Source organism: Scylla paramamosain, chromosome 7 (assembly GCF_035594125.1).
Source record: "Scylla paramamosain isolate STU-SP2022 chromosome 7, ASM3559412v1, whole genome shotgun sequence".
In the NCBI taxonomy this organism is placed as follows: domain Eukaryota; kingdom Metazoa; phylum Arthropoda; class Malacostraca; order Decapoda; family Portunidae; genus Scylla; species Scylla paramamosain.
Window position 1 is genome coordinate 8,564,792 of NC_087157.1, and position 26,628 is coordinate 8,591,419.

The 26,628-nt window shown below is 39.1% G+C and overlaps 3 protein-coding genes and 1 long non-coding RNA gene across 17 annotated transcripts in view; 2 read left to right on the plus strand and 2 right to left on the minus strand.

The window, feature by feature from the left end:
• LOC135101989 (gamma-aminobutyric acid receptor alpha-like) overlaps nt 1-2,466 on the minus strand; it is a 115,422-nt gene extending 112,956 nt beyond the window's left edge. The window contains exon 1 of the mRNA XM_064006556.1: nt 1,492-2,466. Coding sequence (XP_063862626.1) covers nt 1,492-1,541 — 50 coding nt within the window. The 5' untranslated portion in view covers nt 1,542-2,466. The remainder of the gene's footprint in view (nt 1-1,491) is intronic.
• Nucleotides 2,467-8,789: 6,323 nt separating this feature from the next.
• On the plus strand, nt 8,790-9,882 carry LOC135101990 (uncharacterized). The gene is made up of 2 exons (XR_010269488.1): nt 8,790-9,578; nt 9,668-9,882. It is a non-coding gene; the product is annotated as an uncharacterized LOC135101990 (long non-coding RNA).
• A 3,893-nt stretch (nt 9,883-13,775) lies between these two features.
• Nucleotides 13,776-26,628, minus strand: part of LOC135101991 (large ribosomal subunit protein eL22-like) — a 51,426-nt gene continuing 38,573 nt past the window's right edge. Inside the window, exons 3-6 of the mRNA XM_064006559.1 lie at nt 21,413-21,505; nt 15,348-15,521; nt 14,979-15,100; nt 13,776-13,953 (exon numbers count right to left, since the gene is read on the minus strand). Coding sequence (XP_063862629.1) covers nt 13,800-13,953; nt 14,979-15,100; nt 15,348-15,521; nt 21,413-21,505 — 543 coding nt within the window. The 3' untranslated portion in view covers nt 13,776-13,799. The remainder of the gene's footprint in view (nt 13,954-14,978; nt 15,101-15,347; nt 15,522-21,412; nt 21,506-26,628) is intronic.
• Nucleotides 21,885-26,628, plus strand: part of LOC135101992 (neuronal synaptobrevin-like) — a 31,055-nt gene continuing 26,311 nt past the window's right edge. For 6 of the 14 annotated variants that reach the window (XR_010269489.1, XM_064006573.1, XM_064006569.1 and 3 more), the window contains exon 1: nt 22,823-22,949. Coding sequence is in view for 12 of the 14 variants with exons in the window: in XM_064006573.1 (XP_063862643.1) it covers nt 22,942-22,949 (8 nt within the window). In the remaining 2 variants the exon portion in view is untranslated. Of the gene's footprint in view, nt 22,046-22,110; nt 22,267-22,822; nt 22,950-26,628 lie in introns of those variants that run through there. The other 8 variants (XR_010269490.1, XM_064006567.1, XM_064006565.1 and 5 more) reach the window with 6 other exon arrangements.

A 26,628-nucleotide genomic window follows, 5' to 3' on the forward strand; every position in this document is an offset into this window, starting at 1 on the left:
ACTCCTCGTGCAGTCTATATGGAGTTGTTCGCGAGACTCCTGTGATGACTCCTTCGTCAAGGCCATATTCTGAAACCCTTCTGGCCGCACCTCTTCTACTTTCAAAAGGCTTTAATTGAAGTGACACAGGATTTTTAGGGTGCTTTTTTTTTTTTTTACGGTTCCAGTGACAGATTAACAAGGAGAAATAGTACCGAAAACGCGGCTAATCATCCCTGTGGCCTTGGAAAATAGTTGTCGTGAGAGAGCAAAGCGTTTCAGAATACGAGCCTTAAATGGTGCACGAGGTACGCATGTTTAATTTGTGTTAGGATAGTGCGTCAGAATACTCATAATGCTAATAACACTGATAAATTGATACTATTAGTGCAAAAAAAAGTAAATAAATAGATAAATAAATAAAAACCACCACAACAAATAATACTCTTAGTACTGACAAATACTAATACTAATGCTAGTACTAATATTACTTCTATCGTGCGTCCCATTCTTTATTTTCTGTCTTTATCACTGTTACGAGCACCATTACCACAACATGGCCGTCACCATTATACAGTATCACCATTATTACGTATGATTAACTGGCCTGTGTATTTGTGTAACTCTACGTAACTCTGACTGCGATGGCTGCTCCTAAAGATCGACAAAATTATATAATGGCGAGTTTAGATTATAATTTCAAAAGACACCAATAAGAGGAGCAAAAGGCGTTGTTGTTGTTGTTGTTGTTGTTGTTGTTGTTGTTTTCAGTTAAACCATTAGGTGACAAATAGTTTACAATCATTAACTGTCAAAGAATTAGTAATTCTGTACTCATAACATTCCCCACACCTCCACCAACACCCCACTCATTCTCCCCAACACTCTTATCCTCCTCTTCTCTTCCCCATCATCCTAGAGAGAGAGAGAGAGAGAGAGAGAGAGAGAGAGAGACTGAAAATTATCTTAGTGAACCCTCCTCATTATCCCAACACGCGCCCCCACACGCCTGCTTGACACATTTCCCCACTTCTTCCCTTTACTGCAGCGCCCACACCACCGCACCATCACGCCGCCACAACCGCCTCTTCGGAGCACACGGAGAGGTGAATCAAGAAAGGGAAAACCAGGGAACAGTGAAAGTTATTTCTAAGACCTCCTCTCCATCCTATTCTGGCTTCCATGTATATTTTGTTTTAACTATTCAATCTATTGGGGTTCCGGTAAGGTAGTTATGGACAGGATGATACAAGAAAGCTTTGATTAGTGTTAGTGATGTCAAAAGGTATTTGATGTGGTGGTTAGGGCGTCTCGGGAAGGGCGGGAGGTGGTGCGGACACGTGATGGGTGAGGCAGGCACGCACACGCCTCGAGGTGACGCACATTAGTGTTACTTTGACTCGAGACATTCATCCGTGTTCAGTCAGGTCAATTACTTCGTCAGGAGGCCGAGCGACCATTGCGTTACGCCTGTCCAAGTCCCCACCCTCCCAGGCCGCAGCCGCCACCCACCTGTAGAGCAGCAGCAGCAGTAGCAGGGGTGGACAACGGGCGGGCCCCATGGCAGCGTGCAGGCGGCCAGCAGCACTACTGGGTCATACCAGGACACTGCTGCTGCTGACTGTTTTTGTTTTGTTTTTTCAGCCAGTTACTACAGTTCCCTCGAGTTGCAAAATCTAAACTTTTGAGTGGTGACTGTTCATCCAGTAATCCCTCGCGTTGTGGGCGCTGCGGCAGCTTGTGACTTTAATTAACTCAGGTCACCTCAGCCGCTCTAGTCTTAGTGCCCCGATTTGCTACAGGGTCCTTGAAGATCAGTTTCCAGGCGAGGACGATACCAGAGACCTTGGTCCACCTGACAGGCTCTGAATTTCTCGCCAAGTGAAAAGTTTGGCCAGTCTGCAGTGTTATTACAGCATCTTGACATCGGCGGCATTCATTCGCCGAGTAGAAATATTCGGAATGGGGAGACAGTAAAAGAAGCAATAGTCGTGGGCCAGCACTCGGCACGTGGTGGCAGGAGCGCGTGTCAGGGGTGCGGGGCGGGAAGGGAGGCAGGAATCCGCGGCACAGTGCGGGCCGGCAGCTCCGCCACACTGACTGAACTCCCACCTTGTCTCCACCACCATCACCGCCACCACCACGTGACGCCCCGCGCAGGCACCCTCCCGTCCACACTTGGCACACAGGATACGCCAGGCCACACCTCCCCTCCAGCACCGGCGCCATGCTGACAAATTGTTTCCAAGTCCGCAATAGACGCCTAAAAGTTGTAATTCACATGCGAGGTCTCACACACCTCGCCTTCCCGGCACACTTGCCCTGGGGCGTCGCCTTGTTCCTGAATAAACAACATGGCATGCCCCAGTATAAGCGAGGCCCGCCAGATTCCCAGGTCCCTGAGTTCCCAGTCCGCTCACCAGCTTCCGTGACGCTCGCCCGCCCCATCACCAGGCAACAGGCGATTAATTAACTTTACCAGTAACTTGTACAGCCTAACGATCACGCCAGCTTCGCTAGTTAGATTATAAATAGCACGTTAACTCCACGCAAGTAATCAATGCAGTTTCCTTTGTGTTCTGATGTTCACACGTGACTCAAGTTCAACTGGAAAAGTCGTCACAGGACAACACGTCTTTTTCCTCTTGACACTTTACTCCTCAATATCCCTCTTCTTGTCTATCCTCTTCTTTTTTTTTTCTTATGTAAGAGGGTCACTAGCCAAGGAAAACCAAAAAGAGAAAAAAATCCCACTGAGGTGCCAGTCCCAAAAGAGATGTCAAGAGTATCATTTTCCTCTCCTTTCACCTCCTCTTCTTCCTCTTCCTACAACTCCTCATTCCCTCCTTCCCTTCCCGCCTCCCTTCATTCTCATCTTCATCATCCTTCTCCCTCCCTCACTCGTCTCACCTCCATTTATTCTCTTCCTGCAGTTTCAATTTCATGTCTGAACACAAGTTAAGGACAATCAACATTCCCTCTCCCTTCTCACCACTTATGTCTCTTACTGTTACAAACTCAAAAATGCAGGAGAATTATCGCCTACAAATACAGAAGCATATATTGCACGTATTTTGTTCATCTTCCTTCATTAATGTAGTAGAGTTTTCATGCGTTTCGTCCTCTTCTTCTCCTCTCACTGTTTCATCTTCGCGGTACAAAAGACGAGAAAAAAGTTGGTTAAAGTAAGGATAAGAGTGAGGATTACAAGTCACGCATACTTATATATGGAACATTAAACGTTACTCTTTATTATTTCCTTCCCTTTTTTCTATTTTTTTCCTTCCAGTCATTATTATTATTATTACTAGTAGTGGTGGTAGTAGTAGTAGTAGTAGTAGTAGTAGTAGTAGTAGTAGCTGTAGTAGTAGTAGTAGTAGTAGTAGTAGTAGTAGTAGTAGTAGCTGCAGTAGTAGTAGTAGTAGTAGTAGTAGTAGTAGTAGTAGTAGTAGTAGTTGTTGTTGTTGTTGTTGTTGTTGTTGTTGTTGTTGTTATTGTTGTTAGTAGTAGTAGTAGTAGTAAACAGATAGAAGTAATAGTACTAGTAGTAAACAGATAGAAGTAGTAGTAGTAGTAGTAGTAGTAGTAGTAGTAGTAGTAGTAGTAGTAGTAGTAGTAGTAGTAGTAATAGCAGTAGCAGTAGCAGCAGCAGTAGCAGCAGTAGCAGCAGCAGCAGCAGTAATAGCAAACATACAAACAGACAGACAAACAGAAACACCATCTTAAACATACATATTATCCTCACCATCCTGTCAAAACCTCTCTGGAAACACACACACACACACACACACACACACACACAGCCGAGCCATGCCCCCACAGCCAGCACAGCCTCAAGAACAATCACAGAGGGCTCGGCTCCATGCATACTAATGACTGAGCGAGAGACAAACCGACTCACACTGCACACACCTGTTGATATGATGACAACAAACACCTTTACTAACTTGGACCTCTCTCTCTCTCTCTCTCTCTCTCTCTCTCTCTCTCTCTCTCTCTCTCTCTCTCTCTCTCTCTCTCTCTCTCTTTCAAACTTCTCTCCGTCTTGTCTGAGACACGAAAACACCCTTGAAAATCTCCCAGTAATATCAATAAGAATATGTTAAAAGTATTCGGACTAAGATAATGAAAGGTTTAAAAATAAGAGTCCTGAAAACTAAAATAAGAACACGAGAAGCTATAAGAAGCCGTCAAAACTGAACGTGGCAGTCCCTAACTTAACCTAACCTAACCTAACCTAGCTTAACCTAACCTAATCTAACAACTTGAAGGCTGAGGAAGGAAGTGCATAGATTTATCAACTGTAGACTGTATATAAGTGTAACTGGCTCTTCCGCTTCACCAGTTCAGAACAGTAAGAGGTAGGACGCCTTTACGCATGTCCTTGCCACACTGCATCTAACCCCAACACGCGCCCCTGTTCCGTCTCAAGATTCTAATTTAAACTTCCGCTGCTTGGTAATTTGTGTTCAATTAGCCGCTCATGGTAAGGTTTGCGAACGAGGAGGAGAAGGAGGAGGAGGAGGAGGAGGAGGAGGAGGAGGAGGAGGAGGAAGGAGGAGGAGGAGGAAACGAAGAAGGAGAAGAAGAAGAAGAAGATAATGATGATGATGATGAAGTAGAAGAAAACAACATAAAAAAAAAAACTACTACTACTACTACTGCTACTACAGGAGGAGGAGCTGCCATTACATTAACCGCATAAGAACAATCATGTGTTGCGGCCACTGTTGTACGAGTATATTATGTCATTTGAATGTGTAGCAGGCTATCTGTGATCCATGAGAGAGAGAGAGAGAGAGAGAGAGAGAGAGAAAGCGTAAACATGCACTTCAAACACATTCTTCACCTCTCAACTAATAACGTGCTTTCAAAAGACACATGAATATAAGAATAAATAATACCTTACTACTACTACTACTACTACTACTACCACTAATAATAATAATAATAATAATAATAATAATAATAATAATAATAATAATGATGATAATAATAATCTATATCCAAAAAATTCAGAGATACTTTTTACTTTCCTTTATTGTTTTCATCTCTCTCTCTCTCTCTCTCTCTCTCTCTCTCTCTCTCTCTCTCTCTCTCTCTCTCTCTCTCTCTCTCTCTCTCTCTCTCTCTCAGCCTAACTAAAGGGAATACATTTTAGTTATCCATAAAATTCCGTTTCATGTCTTACAGAAAATGTCGTTTTCTTTGTCACCATTTCACGTCAGAGTATAGTAGCATTTTCCAGTCCTCTATCCATTATTTCTTTCATTTCTTTACATATTATTTTTGTTAATCCTTTCTTTTCCATTCCAGTTTTATAACTGCACTCTTTCTCTCCTTCACTGGATTCATAATAACGCTTTCTTTCATTACTGTTTATGAAATCCCATCTCGTCCTTCTTTCCTTTCATCCTTTCTGCAGTTTCCCATCTCGAAATGTCAAAGTCCTCCAAGAAAATTAACGCTACAAATCTTTAATATTACATATGTATGCAAATTGCTGAATATTGCAAGGCGACTCAGGCAGCGGGAGGAGGTGCGAGTGTGAAGATGACTGTGGATTAGCTTGATAGTGGCAGGGAGGAGAGGAGAGGCGGGAGGCTGTGATGAGGGCGTGGTGAGGAACGGAGGAATGCTTGCAAGAGAGAGAGAGAGAGAGAGAGAGAGAGAGAGAGAGAGAGAGAGATTGGAAGACAAAGGTGAATAATTCTGAAATACCAACTGCTGATAACATAAAGACAAGAAGCAAAATCGTGGTATATACAGCATCTAGTACTGATGTTGTAACAAAAGAAATATAAACAGTAAGTAAAGGTTAAAATCAGAATAAACATAAGATTAGAGAAACCTACAGAATAACAAGATGAAGAGAACACGCTTACTGATAACAAACATTAAACAAATAGAAGCTTTAGAGATCTTGAATATTAAGACTTTTTATGTGGTCTAGAAAATATAATATACACAATACACTTTATCTACCTATCTATCTATCGATCTATGTGTCTATCCATCTAATTCCGTATATTTACTCATTTATTTATTTATTCAGTGATCTATCCATATATTCTGCATTATAAATAGGAAAAAAGCATCCATGATAAGGCAACTACTATGTGGCCTTTGAAAATAACCTTAATGGAAGTCAAGGCATTTTAGAATATGGCCCCAGAGAAGGACGGAACCCGACATCATTGATACATACCAACATGAAGGAGGGCAGGATACCAACGATGAAGGAGGGCAGGAAAGACAGAAGAGGATGTGCATGTATGGAGGGAGAAGGAAGGAAGGAAGGAAGGAAAGAAAGTTAAGGGTGAGGAAAGCAGCGTTAAAAAAAATATATATACACTATAGACAAAAAAAAATTGTAAAGAAAAAATTGAGAGGAAATAAGGCAGAGATGCAACACAACGTTTACTAATAATAATGTTACTGTTTACGACTGATTCTTAATTTTCACCTTTATGAAGTGCTGTCCAAACACCCTTCAGTTTTTGGAGGGCTTGTCTGCTGGTTTCTTGAGATTCCTTGACAACCTCATACTTCTTTGAGCTTTCTTTCATCTTCTTCCGTGGATGTGGACCTTGCTTTGCCTTGGTAATAATACCAAGGATATTAGGGACGGCACATTCCAAGGAATGTAGAATCCTTGGTCCACTGCAGTGGGCGAGCTGGTTGCTGCGCGAAAGCAGCGCTGCCAAGCGGACAGAGGTAAATATAGGAAATAGAAGAATGCTTCATTCAATAGTGGCCACTGATGAGTTTCACAGGATACATTTCCAAGTATCTCAGTATTTCAAGAAAGTTTGGCAAAATCTCAATGAATGTGTGAGCATTGATAGTTTGTAGCCAAGAATGCCTGAAGATGATCTTTTGAACGTATTGCGTGGTTATCTAGGGTACATAAGCGAAATAGTTTGTGGATTAGTGCTATGATATGGGTATTGTAATGTTGGGGACGTCTTGCCACCTGAATAACATCCCTGGCTGGACCAGTAATGAGACTATAGCGGAGTGGAAGTCTGCTATTAAAAGTATACACGGCAGTTCTAAAATCTAGATCCAACAATGAATTTGTCCCCCGAGGTGCCTACCTACTGGACTACCATTTACTATGTAGCCAATAAACCTAAAGATTTCTCCCAATCCCAGTCTTCCCAGCGAGTTCCATTTCTTCCAGGCTGTGGTGGCCAGATGACTGTTAGCAGCGCCGCAACCAGAAAGACCCATCACAACACCACTGCCTGAATCTTCCCTGGTGGCTGCCTGATATTCTTTTCATTCGTACTAGAAAGTTACTCGAATAATATTGAAATAATATTAGCGCTTCCATATGAGGGCTAAGTTAAGGTATGTTTAGGTTAATTCATCATTAACGCTGATGATTCCTCTATTGCGTTGGTCACGATTTTAGGAGGACATGTTGTGCCCAGAAATAAAGTCTGTCTCGCAATAAATAGGCTAAAGCTGTTTCCATTGTTCCCAGTAACTTCGTTATTTTTACAGAAAATCTTGCTAATAATTCCAGATAAAAGGACCGCATCCCCCTCAAATCAAGGATACTGTGCGCCACTTGAGCTTCGTCTCAATACGCGGCCTTTGCCTCATACTCCCCTCTCTGCTTGGTGTCTGCTCTTTGGTTCATTCTTACCAGTAAAACTACTTATATATTTAGGAAGAAAATCTCGCCGATAATTTCAAATAGGAGGAATGCATTGTTCCGAGATTTGAGGATGTTGTATGCTATGAGCAAGGCTTTCTCTCAACACAGCTCTCCGAGCTTCTAATAATGTCCCATGCTTGTTGCCTGCTCCTCGATTCACTTACCAGAAGGTTACTCATTTACAATAAAAACCGCGTCTATAATTCGAAAGGAGAGGTCAGCTTCGCTCTGAAATTAACCTCTGTCATTGTAAGACCTACGTTTCACTTGACATTATGCGGTTTATGATAATTTTCAATAATAAGGTGACTCAAAGGCAGAAGTACCCCCAAAGGGGCTAGCCTCGCTCCGTGACGCCTCTGCCTGATTAGCCATTGGTAACTTGTTGGTAATATCGAGATCGACTTTAGATGGGCCAAGTGATGAATTCCACATTATATATATATATATATATATATATATATATATATATATATATATATATATATATATATATATATATATATATATATATATATATATATATATATATATATATATATATATATATATATATATATATATATATATATATGCAACATTATGTACGAGGCTAGGCATCCCGGTGAGGCCTGGGGTAGAGGCTCCCTTCGTTTATTATAATGTAAATCTTGTGTTTCTTAGTTTTACACTATTCAAAAGTTCTAAGTGATAGTATACTCTGATGGATAAATGAAAATGCACGCGCAATTTTTGGGGGAAAAATTATCCTAATTACGAAGTTAGTTGATAATTAAAACGAGCTAATAAGGCCCGCTTTATTCTGTAACATTAGGATCTGTATCTTAAAGGCTATTATTAACAGCACAATCACAGAATGTAAAATAATCTAAGAAAGATATACCTGCTCTAGACTAAAACGGAGTATAGAACATGGCCACCGGCGTGGGTTACGTGATGGAGAACTAGAGGTGGGTGGACGGAGGCAGGCAAGAATGGAGGGGAAATGGGTGGCGTGAGGATAGACAGGCAGGAAGGGAAAGGTGGATGGGTGGCGTGAGGATAACAAGTAGTTAGCCAGCCGATTGTTCCATGTCCGTGTCCGAAACTATGACGAGGAAAGGAATCGAGCGCGGCATACCATTTATTTCCTACCATTCTCCTCATCTTTTTCTTAGCGCAGAGATGCATGCCAATGCCATCAAACTTATTTTGATCTTAAGCCGTAGTGCAGATATGAGGGCGTGAAGTAGGAGTGTGTGAGCCAAAGGAGCAGCAATACATTCGAAGAGAGCCTGAGGCAAAGTTGCATCAGCCACAGAAACACCGTCTACTTGTATTTGAGCGGCGAGAGCGGTGCTTTGTGCTTGCGTGCGTGGCTTCGCGGTTAGTGAAGTGATGTGAGCGTTAATTTATCGTTCTTCTGCGTTTTCTTCGCGGTGGGTTTGGTAAGTACTGCCTACGATCAAGTGGACGTTGTTGTTTGTGTTAGGCATCATTATCGCTGTTGTAAAGTATCCGTTAAGCCTTGGCGTAAGCCATGTAATTTGCTTCCTGTGAATGAGTAGCTTGATACTTATTGGCACCGTTAATAACGATGTACTAGCTGAGCGTTGATTATAACTACACGTCACTAATTGTCTCTCTTCTTTCAGCAGGTGAGTACCCATATCTCAGGTCTCATCGTGGGACAGACAGCGTTGGAGCACCCCTTCGAGAAAAAGTAAAGTGAAGATACTGTTTCCTATGTGTTAGGGCGATAGGCTAAGCGGCTAATTTTCATTGCCTTACAGATACAAACTATTTCTTTTGTTTTACAGGTACATGCTAATGAATTATCTAGTCTTTCCCAGAATAGTAATGCCGTTGTTAGTGCACTGTTGTGGCGACCAGATGGAGCCACATGCCAGTGAAGGGACAATACTGATGTCGGGTCAGCTGATTTCAAATGGTAAGTGAACGGTGGTTTTATTCATAATTATAGGATGTTGCTCTTTCCATACTTTACTAGATTGCTTATCATGTTTTTATTTTTTTCAGGGTTGCGTGGGAGATGCATTCACTCGTTTTGACTGTGCTGCTGGATGTCCTGAAAAAAAAATCGCAAAGACGCTAGACCAGTGGTTCCCAATTTTTTTTTTTTTTTTTAATCTTTACCCATTTTTCATATATGATCCTCATCCATGGCCCCTTTCTCCCCCCACACCACATCTCGTGACTACAGTGACTCTGTAGTCTTACATTTATTAAGAAAATTTTAAAAAAAAAAGGCAATGCCTGTAATTTTATCAATTACACCTCATTTTTCTTTTTTTGTTTTCTTTTCCTAAATGCTGAGTTATGGAAACTTGGGATTTACTTTGTCAGATCTCAAATAAACATTAAAATGGTACTAATGAAATAATTTGATGCACATAAAATAGTTTCCATAATTTGAGAGTAAGCCTACCTATAATTAAAACTCATAATAATGTATGGCCCCCCAGTGGGCCATGACCCACAGTTTGGGAACAACTGCGTTAGATCAAAATTAGAAGAGTTGCGCAGGTGTAAAAGAAGATATTCCGATAAAAGTCGGGAAATTTCACGACGTTCTGACAATTGGAAAGGTGAGGAAATGGTTCTGTCTTGCTTCTCAGGTAAAACGGGCGTCCTTTTTTTTTTTTTTTTAAGGTGAAGCAGGTAAGACTTTTTTTTTTTTGCAGATCAAGTCAAACTAATCTCTCCTCATCTCTCTCGCAGGTCAGACTAACTTATCTCCTCCAGGTCAAACTAATTTATCTCATCCAGGTCAAACTAATCTATCTCTCTTGCAGGTCAAACTAATTTATCTCTTACAGGTCAAACTAATTTATCTCTTGCAGGTCAAATTCAGGTCAAATTAATTTATCTCTTGCAGGTCAAACTAATCTATCTCTCTTGCAGGCCAAACTAATCTATCTCTCTCTCTCTCTTGCAGGTCAAACTAATCTATCTCTCTTGCAGGCCAAACTAATCTATCTCTCTCTCTCTCTCTCTCTCTCTTTTGCAGGTCAAACTAATTTATATTTTCCTGGTCAAACTAATCTATCTCTCTTGCAGGCCAAGCTAATCTATCTATTTCTCTTTTGCAGGTCAAACTAATTTGTATTTTCCTGGTGAAACTAATCAATCTCTCTTGCAGGTCAAACTAATCTCTCTCTTACAGGTCAATTTAATCTCTCTCTTGCAAATCAAACTAATCTCTCTCTCTCTCTCTCTCTCTCTCTCTCTCTTGCAGGTCAAACTAACTGATATTTTTATCACTATTCTTACTCTGAAGTTTTTTCCCTCTACTCTAACTCTATTACCCGTGGCGTTACCAGGCAACAATGAGCTGCTCGCCACTGTGATACCCCTCCTTGAGGGGATAATACTCACTTCGGTGAGGGGGGATCTGGAAATACACACATACACCCCGTACACATACTCGTATAAAGACACTCGTTCCTCTGTATCTCTCTTCTCCATTTCTTTCACCCGTACACATGCACATAAAAGGACACTCGCTTGTTCTCTATTTTCTCTTTTGACTATTTTTTTCCTTTTTTTTTCTGTCTTCTCTCTTATCTAGCTTTTCTTTATTTATATTTATATCTTCTGTCTCATTAGTGTTCTGCATTTAATATCCTGTTTTCTTATGACAGTAAGATCAGCAACGGTTGAAGATTCAGGTAGGGATGAGCAAGTGAGCTGCCAGCGGGCGAGGGAGGCCACGCCGCTAGTGAAGGGGATGGCGGATATGGATTGTGTTGCACTTACGTCCTATGAACTATGTAATGTTAGGTTTTGTTATTATTGTAAATCATACCGCTTAAAAATAAAATATGTATCTGATTCCCTTGCGTATGAGTTTCCAATGTGTATATAGCGGCGGCTTGGTGGTGAGTGGTTTGGTGAGCGGGGTGTAGATTGGAACACAATGAAGCGAGAGACGGTGGTTCAGTCTGGTGTTCATACGATTCACGTGGCAATATAGGTCTGGTCTTAAGCCAAGTTATTTAGTAGAATATGAAAATATAACCGAACAACCGAATTCTGTTGGCATAAGGTATCGGGGATTACATGTAAGAAAATATGATTTACGACGGTTAACTACAACTGTATGGTGGAAAACTAAGTAACAGAAGAAAGGGTGAAAACTGAGTGGACAACGGAAGAATAAGTAAAATAAGTTGATTAAAAAAAAATACAGATCGGGTAAAGCAATAGAAACGGAGCACAGAGTTATCTCCGGATGATGGGGAAAACTATGTAAGACATGAAGACGACGAAGAAAATGGTAGAAATAAATAAAATTGAGACGTGTGGTGGGAGAACTTGCCTGGAATAGCTCAAATACCGAGAGAGGAATAACGAAGCTGAGAGATGGTAAGTAGTAAAACAGAGATAATAGTATGAGGAAATAGGTTATGACAGTTGCTCTTAACACCCCAGTTAGAGTACAAGGGAGAAAGATCACAAAGTACCATACTGAACGCATAAGGCAGAGGTGTCATCAGACAATAAGGAAGGTAAATCGCATTAATGAATCCCACTAACGCTGTACTGTACTCCTGAGAATAAAGGGATTTATACGCGACAGGCTGTACCATAAACAATTAACAATGAAGCCTCACATCCACATGAAACAGGCAACCACTGTTTTATTACAGGAACGAGGAAGCTAGGCTGGCAACCATTGGATTTGACGGAGTCACTCAGTATAATGAATTTACTAGTTCTCATATATATATATATATATATATATATATATATATATATATATATATATATATATATATATATATATATATATATATACGAGTATATATATATATATATATATATACATTTCTTTCAATAGGATCAAATGGGAGTTGTAGGGTTTCCAAGACTCTTCGTGATTCTAATGATAAACAGATTCTGCATCATTAGTGGGAAAAATTCCCTTGGAAACCATATAAATAATGTGACCTTTGAAAATACTCCTAATGAGGGGCCCAGAATATACAGGATCAGGCTCTGGGTTTTTTTCTCTCCTAGCATGTACTGTGGCATTAAGGGACACTATTTCACAAGACTTCAATAATTTTAGTTCACAAAATAAACAGAAGCATGTTAGAAAACGCCCGTTCTATGGTGACATTCTACACCAGACCCAAAGTTCTTGAAGGCTAACAGTCAGTCCCAGTTACAAGATTCCTAACCATTCACGGCACACTGACACTGAAGTTCAAATTTAAGATTTTCTCCAGATCAACATAAGAATATGTAATGGATAACAAAAATATTGACAAATGTAGAATGAAACTACACTTCACTTTTATCATTCAAAGCCATCGTTCTTAATAAAGAAGTAATTTGCAATATAGATTTTATTCTTGGTGAATGCTTGTGGTGCAAATGCAAGGATGTGGATCAGTGCCTCCTCTCAATTTCCCCTTCACAAGAGATGGCCTGTCATAAAGTCAAGATATACAGGAATTAGCTATAGTTCCTGCATCTTCGCTATCATACATTTCCCCCATGTAGAGTTTACAGTGAAATGTTTTCAGAGTTGAACGCCTTTCTTCATCTTCTGCAGCTTTCGTTATATTTATGCAGGGATGCTTTTCCTCTGCCGTCTTGCCACTCAGTCCAAGTAATTTCATGCAGTCCGACCACTTTTATCTGCATCTATTCACGTCGTTTCATCATTCCTCCCTTTAATATGCCCATACCTTGTTTACTTTCAACATTTACTACTCTGGCATCTTTTTTTTTCATTACCCATTCTCTTTGCTTCTAGCATACCAGTCTTTTCCCTGTTGCCTTTACTTCTCGTCTCAATGTTAAATCGTAAGTTCTTCCCCTTAGTTTTAGCACTAACCAATAAGTATCCATTTCTTTTATTTCTTCACCCTGACTGCAGTATTATGGGACCCCAAATATTTAAACTCCGCTTAATCCTGTCAAGCATCTATATTAATCATTCCAGTTTTATGTTAGATCAGAAATAGTCATTCCTATACCACTCCTTTTTCCTCCATTGCTCTTCTTTAGTGTCCCAACATCATGCTCCATCTTTTATATCGTCACCAAATACTATCATCCATAAATGTCAACTCTCATAAACCACTAATTAGAAAGATAAAATAAAATTTCAACATCCTTCAGATGACTGTATTAAAAATTAATCATCCCCATCATCATCATCATCCTCTTCATTGTTGATCTGGAAGTATCTCAACTCATACATGTCCTTGGCCGTAGGAGGAGCTACCACTCTCAGCCAGTCACGAAGATTGTTCTTCTTGAGGTACTTCTTTGTAAGGTACTTCAGGTATCTGTGTTAAAAATATATTTTTTTTAGAAAGCTACTCATCTACTTGTAGTCTTGTTTAACTTAAGATTTTTTGCTAACAAAAAGATATGTATCCTTTAAAAGGATTGGAGCTGGGAGTTAGATGTTGGTATAGGAATCTGTGTTTGTTTTACAATTTTCATCCTGGTATTCATAACTTTAAACTTAATAAATGCCGTGAATCTCATGAGATCTGTGTAATTTTCAGCTCTTTTGTTAATGCAAGTTTGAGAACACTGATTGGATGTGAAAGATGCAAGTGATAAGGAAAATGTCAAGAACAATGTAGTTCATGTCAAGGCTGTTTCACAAACACTATTGCTGAATATGCTGGGTGTGGATGATGTAAGGTGAAATGAGAAAAGAGTATGGTTATAAATGTAAAGTCAATCTAGATTTTGTGAAAATCACTCAATCATTTTATAACTAATAACTACAAAATCCTCAACATGTTATTCAAGCATTTCTTTGAAACCAATAACTATGCAGTAAAAAACAGCAGATTATTTGATGCATCTAATTTCTTTCTATAATGTGAATATGACAGAACAATACTGTACACCTAAAAAAAGGCCTCCAATCCAAAGTAGCAATTGGGCAACAAGTCAAGGCAATCAAAACTGCTCTAGAGTACAGGATATTAAGAATTTGGATTCAGACAGGCTAGCTTTGGAATTCTGGCCATGATGAGCAATTTAAAACAAGTTAATGAACTCATTTACCGAGAGGGTCTGGAATAGACAGATGAGTGAAAAATGAGTGGAGACAGTTGGAGGTGACATTTATCTTGATATAATCTAAAAAACTGTTTGCTTCACCTTCCATTGTAGCATAACATATTTCCTATTCTGTTCCTAGCATACAGTAAACCTTAACAGACACTTGGCATGGTCTATTTCCCTTAATATTTTTCACAGAATCCCATCCAACTTTCTGCCCACACCAGTATGATACTGGTTTCCCCGCATTACACCGTCATAAATACAAATATCAAAAAATTTTACACACCTCTTGGAGAAAGGAATATCAGCATTCAAGGTAATCTTGTGCTTGTTCCTCTCCAGGGTAACCTGGTTGGAGAAGTTATTGGTCTTGCCATTCACCTTGATCCGTTGCTGCAGGAATGTCTCCTACGGAATGAGAAAAAGAGTACTGTAGGGAAGTTCACCCTACTAGTACTCAGTTAGGGAAGGTCACCCTAACTGCAGTAGTTATTAGAACAATTTGTCCTTACCTGTATAATTTCTTGAATTCTCTTACAAATATAAATGCACTGACATGCAGAAAAACTTCTTCCATTAGATATCAAAGCTCACTAGTTACACAAGTAGGACTTATTTTCTAAAAAAAATATATATATTTTCAAAAGAAACATACAAAGTCAGCAGCATTCATGATGCCATCCTCAACAGGCTGGCGGCAGTCAATGTGGAACTTCAGCTGCAGCTTCTTGCCCTTGCGGCCTTTGCCTTTCACTCCCTTGCCTTTCTTGGCAGGCACTTGGGGTTTCTTGCTGCTCTTGGCCTGAGGCCGCTTTGCTGGGGGCTTGGCCTGAAGCATAGAAAGAGCATGGTTAAAACACTGATCATTTCCAGGTAGCCTACTGGCAGGTCAATCGTCATCAGTAAGTGGGTGATGAGTTTGTCTGCATTGCCACTGCCTTTGATGGGATAAAAACATCATGTGGAAAGCTAAAAATTCACAAATATTCACATGTGGTTACATTCTTATAGGCCTATAGATATATTTTCATATATATATATATATATATATATATATATATATATATATATATATATATATATATATATATATATATATATATATATATATATATATATATATATACACACACACACACACACACACACACCAGACCAACATCCCCACAAAAGGGTCTCACAAGTGTGTGGTTGGAAGTGCAAACACAAGCCAAAGTAAAGTAGGACAGGCCATGAAGTACCCCAGGTCATGTCAGTTGCAGTCAGCACCACTTGACATGATCATGGCAAGTCACACATCACAAAACTGCACACATTATTTTGCTGCAGTTTCTACTACAGAAAAGCCACATGGGAAAAATCACCACTATATGGCAACACTAAAGTTCTTGCCTGATGCGAGATGCCATATAGTAGTGATTTTTCCAACATGGCTTTTCTGTGGTGGATAGATCAGCAAAATAACATCCATACTCTTTTGCAACATGTGATTTGCCACAATCACGTCAAGTGATGCCAACTGTAAGGCTTCTGGTCTTTGAGATATATATGGGTTCAATTTCTGGTCATGTCCAGAGAGAGAGAGAGAGAGAGAGAGAGAGAGAGAGAGAGAGAGAGAGAGAGAGAGAGAGAGAGAGAGAGAGAGAGAGAGAGAGAGAGAGAGAGAGAGAGAGAGAGAGAGAGAGAGAGAGAGAGAGAGAGAGAGAGAGAGAGAGAGAGAGAGAGAGAGAGAGAGAGAGAGAGAGAGAGAGAGAGAGAGAGAGAGAGAGAGAGACCCGTGTTTGGAATAATAGCCCATTTGGAAGGGGGAAAAAATAGTAAAAAATTTTTAAAAATAAAAAAACAGGAAGAAATGCATTTCAAGAAAAACAAGATGTGTTAGAAGAGGAACTTGTGTGTATGCAGCTATAACAGCAAGAGCAATATAAATAAACCTCTCTTCACCAGGAACATCTCCCCACCGCACGGAGTCTTCCTGCAGCACAGTGTTTCACCATGCCCAGAAATCTTTTCTTCGTTTTCTGACCGCAGGTTTTGCCTCAGCTCACATACAGAAAGTACAAGTTTATTTTCACTATCTTTGTTACTAAAATATCATGCAGGAATAAGTAGACACGTAATATCTTCTCATACTGAAAACTATTTAACCCCGTACATGAAGACCTTCAAGTTAAAATAAACTCTGCTGTTTAAGGGTTAATGAAACACCAGAAATTATGCTAGAAGTCACATATTGTCCTGAGAAACAAGCCAAAGCTAAACTGGCTGAGTTACTTTACGATCCAGTCTGGTAAGACTTGTCCAGCCTAACTAAATCCCAGTTCAGTACACACTCATGTCCACCTCCCTTACTTAAAAGGCTCACATAAGTGTATTTCAACATCTGTCAACAAGAACCAAAAATAATGGAAAAATACTAACAAAAGTTCTTAAGGCTCCAATTCAACTTTGGCTTAGTTCTGTTCACTTACCTACTTTCTTTTATGACCAGCAATAATTTTAAAATTCAATTAGCTTAATAATAATTGTAAATTTAGTTAACAAATATCTTTTAGCATTACTTTATGCCCAGCACTTCTCATACCGAAAGCTGTCAAGTGGCCATCTGAGACTAGCATGAGAGAGAGAGAGAGAGAGAGAGAGAGAGAGAGAGAGAGAGAGAGAGAGAGAGAGAGAGAGAGAGAGAGAGAGAGAGAGAGAGAGAGAGAGAGAGAGAGAGAGAGAGAGAGAGAGAGTCTAAATTTCTTTTCTCCTCCATTATGAGTGACTTTTACAGCCATCTAAAGATTTCTGGCAGTCATAAAGAAAAGAATCTGTAAAAATCCACAATATGTAGTCACTGCAGGCCAAACATAACCCAGAAGCCACACCCCCACCTCCTCCCCCTTTCAGCAATGAGGTACCAGATTTGTGCACTCAATACTTCCTAAACTTTAATTTTATATCAATGTCAGCAAGCCAGCTGAGACCACACCAGTTTATAGGGACATGAATGTGTTTATGTGAATATATTATTTGTTTCTGAAGGGTTCATGCTTTGACATTGTTCTCTGAATATAAGCTTGAAGATGAAGTTTAAGGAAAGCCAGATCACCAGTAGAGTGGGTCTTGACAGAGCCCATACTGGCAATCAGATAGAAGGTTGTGAAGTGATGGATGTTTAAGAATCTTCCTGTTGAGGATAGATTCAAAAACTTTAGATAGGCAGGAAATTAAAGCAATAGAACGGTAGTTTGAGGGATTAGAACGGTCATCCTTTTTAGGGACAGGCTGAATGTAGGCAAATCTCCAGCAGGAAAGAAAGGTAGATGTTGACAGATAAAGCTGAAAGAGTTTTGACTAGGCAAGGTGGAAGCATGGAGGCACATTTTCGGAGAACAATAGGAGGGACCCCATCATGACCATAAGCCTTCCAAGGGTTTAGGCCAGTGAGGGCATGGAAAACATCATTATGAAGAATTCTAATGGGTAGCATGAAGTAGTCAGAGTGTGGAGGAGAGGGAGGAACAAGCCCAGAATTGTCTAAGGTAGAGTTTTTAGCAAAGGTTTGAGCGAAGAGTTCAGCTTTAAAAACAGATGTGATAGCAGTGGTGCCATCTGGTTAAAATAAAGGAGGGAAAGAAGAAGCAAAGTTATTCGAAATATTTTTGGCTAAATGCCAGAAGTCACAAGGGGAGTTAGACCTTGAAATATTTTGACACTGTTAATGAAGGAGTTTTTAGCTAAATGGAGAACAGACTTGGCATGGTTCCAGGCAGAAATATAAAGTGCACGAGATTCTGGTGATAGAAGGCTTAAGTATCTTTTGTGGGGCACCTCTCTATCATATATAGCATGAGAATAAGCTGTGTTAAACCAAGGTTTGGAAGGTTTAGGTCGAGAAAAAGTGAGGAATGTACGCCTCCATGCCAGACACTATCACCTCTGTTATGCACTCGGCACACAAAGATGGGTCTCTGACACAGAATCAGTAGTCATTCCAAGGAAAATCAGCAAAATACCTCCTCAGATCCCCCAAACTAGCAGAAGCAAAACACCAGAGGCACTTTCACCTGGGTGGATCATGAGGAGGGATTGGAGTGATAGAACAAGATACAGATATGAGGTTGCGATCAGAGGAGCCCAATGGAGATGCGAGGGTGACAGCATAAGCAGAAGGATTAAAGGTCAGGAAAAGAAAGGTCAAGAATATTGGGCATATCTCCAAGATGGTCAGGAATACAAGTAGGGTGTTGCACCAATTGCTCTAGGTCATGGAGGATAGCAAAGTTGAAGGCTAGTTCATCAGGATGGTCAGTGAAGGGAGAGGAAAGCTAAAGCTGGTGGTGAACACTGAAGTCTCCAAGAATGGAGATCTCTGCAAAAGGGAAGAGAGTCAGAATGTGCTCCACTTTGGAAGTTAAGTAGTCAAAGAATTTCTTGTAGTCAGAGTTAGATGAGATATACAGAACAGATAAATCTAGCTTGAAAGTGACTCTGTAGTCGTAGCCAGATGGTGGAAAACTTGGAAGATTCAAGAGTGTGGGCACAAGAGCAGGTTAAGTCATTGCGCACATGAACACAACATACAGCTTTGGATCGAAAATGAGGATAGAGAAAATAGGAGGAAGAGAAAAGGGGCTACTGTCAGTTGCCTCAGATACCTAAGTTTCAGTAAGGAAAAGAAGATGAGGTTTAGAAGAGAGGTGTGTTCTACAGATTGAAAATTAGATCTTAGACCACGAATGTTGCAGAAGTTAATGAAGAAAAAGTTGAGGGAGGAGTCAAGACACTTAGGGTCATTTTCAGAAGGGCAGTCCGGCCTGGGGACATTTGTGGTCCCCTCCCCAGATGAGGATTCCGAGGCTGGTGTAGGAGTCGCCATGATAATCTTTAAATTTTGAGTGAAGGGTGTGTGTTATTGGGTGCTTGTAGTCTTACACTTCTATACTATATCCATTAAGTTTTTCTACTGAATAGTGAGATGTATAAAATAAATAAATAAATAAATAAATAAATAATAATAATCACATTAAAGTATAATAATAAAACTTAACAGCACTTATGACCCACAATTTTTGCAAAAGTCAGAATTCAGACTTAAAAATCCCACTGTACGGCTACACTGAGGCCAGTCCACAAACTTCCAGCCAGTTCTTAATGCAAGCCAAGTTCAGTGGAATGTGATGTTGCTTATTAAGGAAGCAGCCCCAAGTTATTCAGTCAAGGGTGTGAAGTTTGCCACAGAATGGCTCTAGCTCATTCCAGTTACCATTGTAGAACTTGAATATATGGAACTTTCATGAACAAACTTAATAGATAAAAGGCATAATGTTAGGATATATGCCAAACACAATTCCAAAAAATTCTAAAAAACAAAAACTCGTCCATAAAACTGGGTGCTGCACTAACTGAAGTCTCATTCTTCCCCTTCTCCACCATTGCATAAAGGGTGGTCAGCAGAAAATCATAATTGGCAATCTATATTCCAGTTAGAGTCGTGTTGGGTGACCCATCCTGGCTGGCCACACCCTTACTCAAGGACAAAATTTTAAAGGTACCTAAAGTTATCAGTATTAATATGCATGAAAATAAATCAATACATGTACAAAAATAAACAAATACTAAACTAAGGTTGGTAAGCAAGTCTAGGAAGTACATTGGTAATCTTTTGAAGCAAAAGCATCAAAACATATTACACAGATTATCTAATATGACTTTCTAAATTATCAAGTATGTACCTCTTACCCACACACTTCTCTAACCCAAGACCTAATCCTAACCTAACAAAAGACCTTCATTGACCCTTATCCCCCTCAATACACTACAAATGGACCACATTTCAGATCTTGAACAGTGTCTAGCAGTATGTCAAGTAGCAACCTTATCACACAACAAACTATAGTCTGGATGAAAGGAGAAAAAACAAATAAATAACTAATCAAAAATTTAATAAATTGTTGTAGTTCAAAATACTTATTGATAAATACCTAAATGTCTGGAATAACAAAAGATTGCTTATTAAAGTGCACTAGTAAAAATAAATAAATAATAATCCAAGATAAATCCAATAAGGATGGAAGATGACTCGGTGAGATGCTGGGATGCTGTCTTGGACCAAACAACTAAACCTTTCACCAATCACCACCAGCCAACCACCAGTAGGCTCTAACTTAATAACATCGCATAATTCTCATCCACGAACTTAACTCTGTCTGCCCTAACATGCCGTGACCCAATGTAGCCCACACCTCAATACCCCATCACTACAAAATGTCTATCACCACTCCCTGTAACAAGCTTATTTACTAGACTACACATAAATAAACAAAAAGACTTACACTAACTTAATATTCTGACCTAACCTAATGGAACCTGGAGTAACTAACCCATACCCTACCCATATCCCATCTTATAGTAACTATACCATGTTTGAGATCAAGTATGGACCATCGTCATGTCTCATAGTAAACTTAATCAAACAAAACTACAAGTAACAATGTGCGCAGCGATAGTAGCGGGTAATAACCACAGCAAGCGTAACAATAAGTAATAATAACACTCGTCCCTAGCACCACATTGCAACCACGTGGATCTTAACTAATCAATAACATGACTACTAAATGCACCACACGCACTCACGGTACAATTGATCATCTAATACCTATGTGCTTATAATATAACTTTGAATTTAAGCTAATTTCCTAAATAAAACAAAACAAATGTGGAGGAGTCACTTACCGCCGTCATGGCTGCTCCGCGTTCCTGAGGGAAAGACCGGTCACCGTCTGCTGCCTCTCGAACATCACCAGATCCACACCATTGTTTCGTCATCTGAATTTATATTATTATCTTTTATCCATCAAAAAAAACAAATTATCATATGTAAAAAATATTATTTGATATTTTTCTATGCCTATAATTGTGTTTAAATGCTTTAATACAAATTACGCATATAAGAGCAGCCATATAAAAATATGTACCCTATTCCATTACTCATAGTACTTAATTGATATTTTTATAACTGAATATTTTGAAATTATATATTTTTACATTTATTCATATATTCTTTTCTGCAAATAAAAATCAGATGATGGTAACTGTAGATATAGATTTCCAGGTACTATTTACTGAATGCATGACGTGGGTCAGCTGATTGGCCTATCATACAAATACATATATTATCTAATACGTGTAAATGGTACAAGTACACGATATAGGGCATAGTTTGAGTAAAGTCTATAAGTTATTGACAAGAAGAGCGAGGACCAATGAGTGGGCGCAGAAGGGCGAGAGCGCGGCAGTGCGCAGACGTCACCAAAGGCCTCCATTTTTGTTTAGATATTTAATTTAGAGCTCACTTCTACGGGAAATGTAAGTAAATATCCACATCCCTTTAATTCTTGATGTCAATGAATGGTCGGTGAATGGTGTGGCGTAAGGTATTGGGACAGGAGAGGACTGTAAGTGAGGGAAGGCAGCAATATGAGGAGTGGTGTGTGAGCCATCGATCGCCCTCACCCGAGGCTCCAAACAACTGTCAAAATCTGCCGCACTTCACCTCACCAACAGCCTCTCCTCCGGCAGCCAGACATGTGAGGAGCTAGGGGTGTGGCCTGGACCTTGGTGTGGTGGTGGTGGTGCGGGTAATTGTGGCAAATGTGGTGAGGGAGGGCCAGGGCGTGTGACAAGAAGGCTACAAGCATTATCCTTGTTGATATTTTGTACATATTTATATTGTTACCACTGTGACTTGTACTTGGAAGTCACGGGTGTTCGTGTTCACGCCCTCTTACAGCATCGCCAGTGTCCTCACCACCCAAACTGTCACAGATACTACTATAGTAGAGTAGATTTTTTTTTTTATCAATCCCTGGAAATATTGATACAGAATCACGTCCGTCTCACAAATGCAGATGATTTTTTTTTCTGGGTATTTAAATCATACACTTCTCTGATGTAGATTTCATTACCGTCGTAGTTTTCTCAGTACTTCATCTGTTTCAGCCCATCTGTCAAATGCACCTCTAATTCATTGTGTTAAAAAAAATAGTGATGGTAATGATATATATGACAGTGAAGTGTACAGTGTTACATAACAAAGATATAATCGTCTGTTAGAGTGAGATGGGCATAATTCTGTAATAATAGGTACCCCAGTCTGTTATGGTATAAGGACTGAATTGTATCGGCATCACCCTTCAGTAACCTAACTTGAGGTATCACTACATACTCCAGCTCCTTGGCCTGTACGACTACAGTCTTCCATAATGTCAGAGTGAGTAGTTCCTAACACACTAATCATGTGCATCTACTTTCTGGAGCTTTTCTCAGTTTACTTTTATTTCTTGTATTGGTGAAACAAGAGTAGAGTACACACCTTGATTTTATAGATCATATGGACCAGTCCTTTACAGCTTGGTATCTTGAAGGCTAAAGAAAATTTTCTTGCTCTTATATTTAAATACACATCAGTTAATATTGTGATCATTTAAAGTATACTTGTTTTATTATTTTTTCTCCCACCTTAAAAACCTGTTTAAAACAATTTGCAGTTTCATCCAACAAGTAAATTTATGCTACACCTTATGTTGTCTGAAAAAATTCTTATATAATAAGAAAGGAATTGTCTGAGAGAACCATATGCTTATTCAAAACTCAAAATGGTGAAAGGGTCACAAATTCTCAAGTTGTCTCCCCTTGTCTGAGATGTGCTATTTGACTAAGGTGAAATGAGAGCAGGGATGCATGTCTTTGAGCACCAGCTTGAGCGGTAAGATTTCAGTGGGATCAAGTTTACCTCTATCTTCACACTGAACTCCAGCTTGACAAGTGCTGTGGGGCTTAACTTTTTATTTTGAGTTTGAAGCAAACCTTGTCTTGAGTTTTGAGGCATGTTGCACAAAAATTACCTCTGCTATCTTTATAAGTATTCATGTTATCATCAGTTGATAACACTGTACTAAGGCTTTCCTGATGATTCTTGCTCTCCATTGCTCATGCCTGCATAAGTTATTGTAGATGCTTTAGGTTTCAAGCATAGTATGCTTGATAGTTATCTTTCCCACTGGGCTTTGAGACTGTGGTAAATGACATCACTTACCACAGGACAAGGCCACTGTGATGTCCACACATTTATCGACTAACCTAAAAGAAGGAGAAACAGCTGGGTGAGCTGTGCTCCGACTGCCCCAGGCTAGATTCAAATATAGGAGGCCACAGATTCCTAGCTAGTGGGCTAGCCACTGCACCATGAAGGCCCTAATCCTTTGAGACAGACACTGTGTTTGTCCAAGTTTGCTCATCATTCTCTAGTCTACTTCCTGACTAAGTTAAATAACTGATAAGATCTCAAGAGGAAGGCAAAGTGTCACAGCTCCAGCTCATTCTCATGAAGTTTTCCCCACTGTGCTGCCAGAATACGTCTCTCTCCCTTAGATCTTCCCAAATCTTAGAACTCAATCTTAGACTAAAATTGTGATTCTGTAAGTCTGGTATGGTACTACTTAGCAATTTGGGTAATGAATATTGATTTTTACCCATCATTTTCATCATAAAAATTCAGTACATACAGGACTGATTCCCACTTTATGCCTACCTTGCTTTTTCAGTGGTCGTGGAAGAACCCTCAGGAAATTAGGGTATTTGGTTGGGGTTGTAGAAACAAAGCATTTTTGCTTGAAATAAGTTTGGAAGTCAACATTTTTTTTTTTTTTTTTTTTTTTTTTTTTCTTTTTTTTAAGATTATTGATTGTTTTAGTTATTACTGTTATCATTATCATTATTGTTGTTGTTGTTGTTGTTGTTGATGTTGTTGTTGTTGTTGTTGTCATTATTATTATGGTTATTATTTTACTAATATATGATTATTATTGATTTTGTTTATCTTTATTTTTTTATTTTATTTTATTCATTTGTATTTATCATTCATCACTTATTTATTATTATTTTTATTTATTTATTTTTTACACTGTAATCTAGTTTATTTTGATATACAGTGGAACCTTGGTTACCGAACACCTCCCTTTCTGAACAACTCCGTTTTTTAACAAAATTTTTAACTTGTAAGTGCTTCGGTTGCCTTATCATAATTCAGTTTTTTTAACAGTTACTTGATTTCAAATACTAAAATACATGGCAAAAACTGCTATTTATTATTAATTTATAGTTTTTATAAATATTTCCTTTGTTTTTGTACATTTGGAGGAGAGATAGAGGATATGACAGTAATTCAGTCTTTGAAATAAGTTAAATGTGATCTCATTGAAGAGCCTCAATGTAAAACAGACAAAGTTCGGCCTCCTGTGGCTCTCTCTATGACCCACAATGCCATCACTACTGCACAACTGCATTTTCCCATTAGCTTTTCCCAGCAGCAAGATGTCTAAGTGTTATGATCACCTTTTTGGCAGTGAGTGGGTTGATTCTCTGTGTCACTCTGTAAGGCTTCCCTCATTGATCAGTGACAAAGAGAGTACCTGCACAGTCTAAACAATATCTTCTGATGAGTTCTGTGTCACTAAATTTATTCAATACATCCTTTCTAGATAAATAATTTTTAAGCTGGAGATGTGGAGTGGCCATCTTAGCAGTGGGAGCGTCAGTCATTACCCACTAAGACATGGTGGACAGGTGTCTGAGAACAGATTAATCTATTTTACATTGATTCCTATGGGGAAAATAGCTTCAGTTTCTGAATATTTTGGATTTTGAACATCATTCAGGAACAGATTAAGTTAAAAAACTGAGGTTCCACTGTACTAGGTACTACCATAACACTCCTATTACTTGTACAAAACTGATAGTAGTGTCTGCCAATCTCAAACCCTGTCTGGAGGGAGTGCTGTGCTAACTTTGCAGATAAAAGTATTAATTATGTATTATAAATGACACCAATACATAACAAAACTTGCAGTTATTGTATTTTCCAAGTGCTTACTACTGAGAAGCAGTAATCCTATTCAGAGAATCGTATGGCCAAGTACAAGGTTGAAACTTATACCAGGAAGAACATTGAATTAGTTTCTAACTGTTTTTACCATATTTGTAGTTAAATTGCATTATTGAATTCACATTACTGCGGCAAGATCTTAAAAAAAAATATCTTATAGGAGTTGCAGGCAATCAAAGGACTCCATCTATGAAGTACCATAGTTATAAATCCTGTGCATTTTAGTCCTATGATGTCACATGCCACAGTCCTATCAATGTTTATCTGGATTTTTATCTTGTTATAACCACACATTCCACAAGTGGGTGCTGACAGATCATGAGGAGCATTTGCTGATGGCCATGTCTTGAAATGTCAGCTGGAAATTTTTACTGAACAAAATATTCTTGTTTCATTTTATAGAAATTACAGAGAAGGGAATATGAGGTTGTCTTGACCATTTGTCACATAAAAGTCTGGGTAGTTCTGTCAATATCTCTGAATTCAGCATCAGTGAACACATCTGAACTGTCCCTTATTAGGCAAAAAAAAAATCTTGGATGAGGAATGTGACATTGAAGGTCAGCTGTCTTTATAATCAGCTGTTGTGATTTATAGGTCACTGGTTTTTAATGGGATTTCCCAAAGCTGTACAGTTCACACTATCACCCTCAAGCAGTTACCAGTTGATAATTGTTACCCATAATGTTATCCATAAAGAAAATTTTTATACTGTTTCATACACTTGGAAAAAATCACAAGTTTATTGTGGCTGTGGGGCAAAATATTTTGATTCCATATAATTCCATATAATTCTGATGAAGAAATTGTTTGATAATTTCAGGGTTTGTGGTCATAGAGGACCTTCTTAAGCTCTTCTTAACTTTCATTGAGGTTTCATCTCTCTAGGAAGTGCAAGTAGCATTCAGAATACCTCACCTTACTCATTGCTTTATTGCTATAGGTCTACTGCATCATATCAGGGATTTATATTATCAAAATGTCCAAGTTTATTACAGAATTTCAC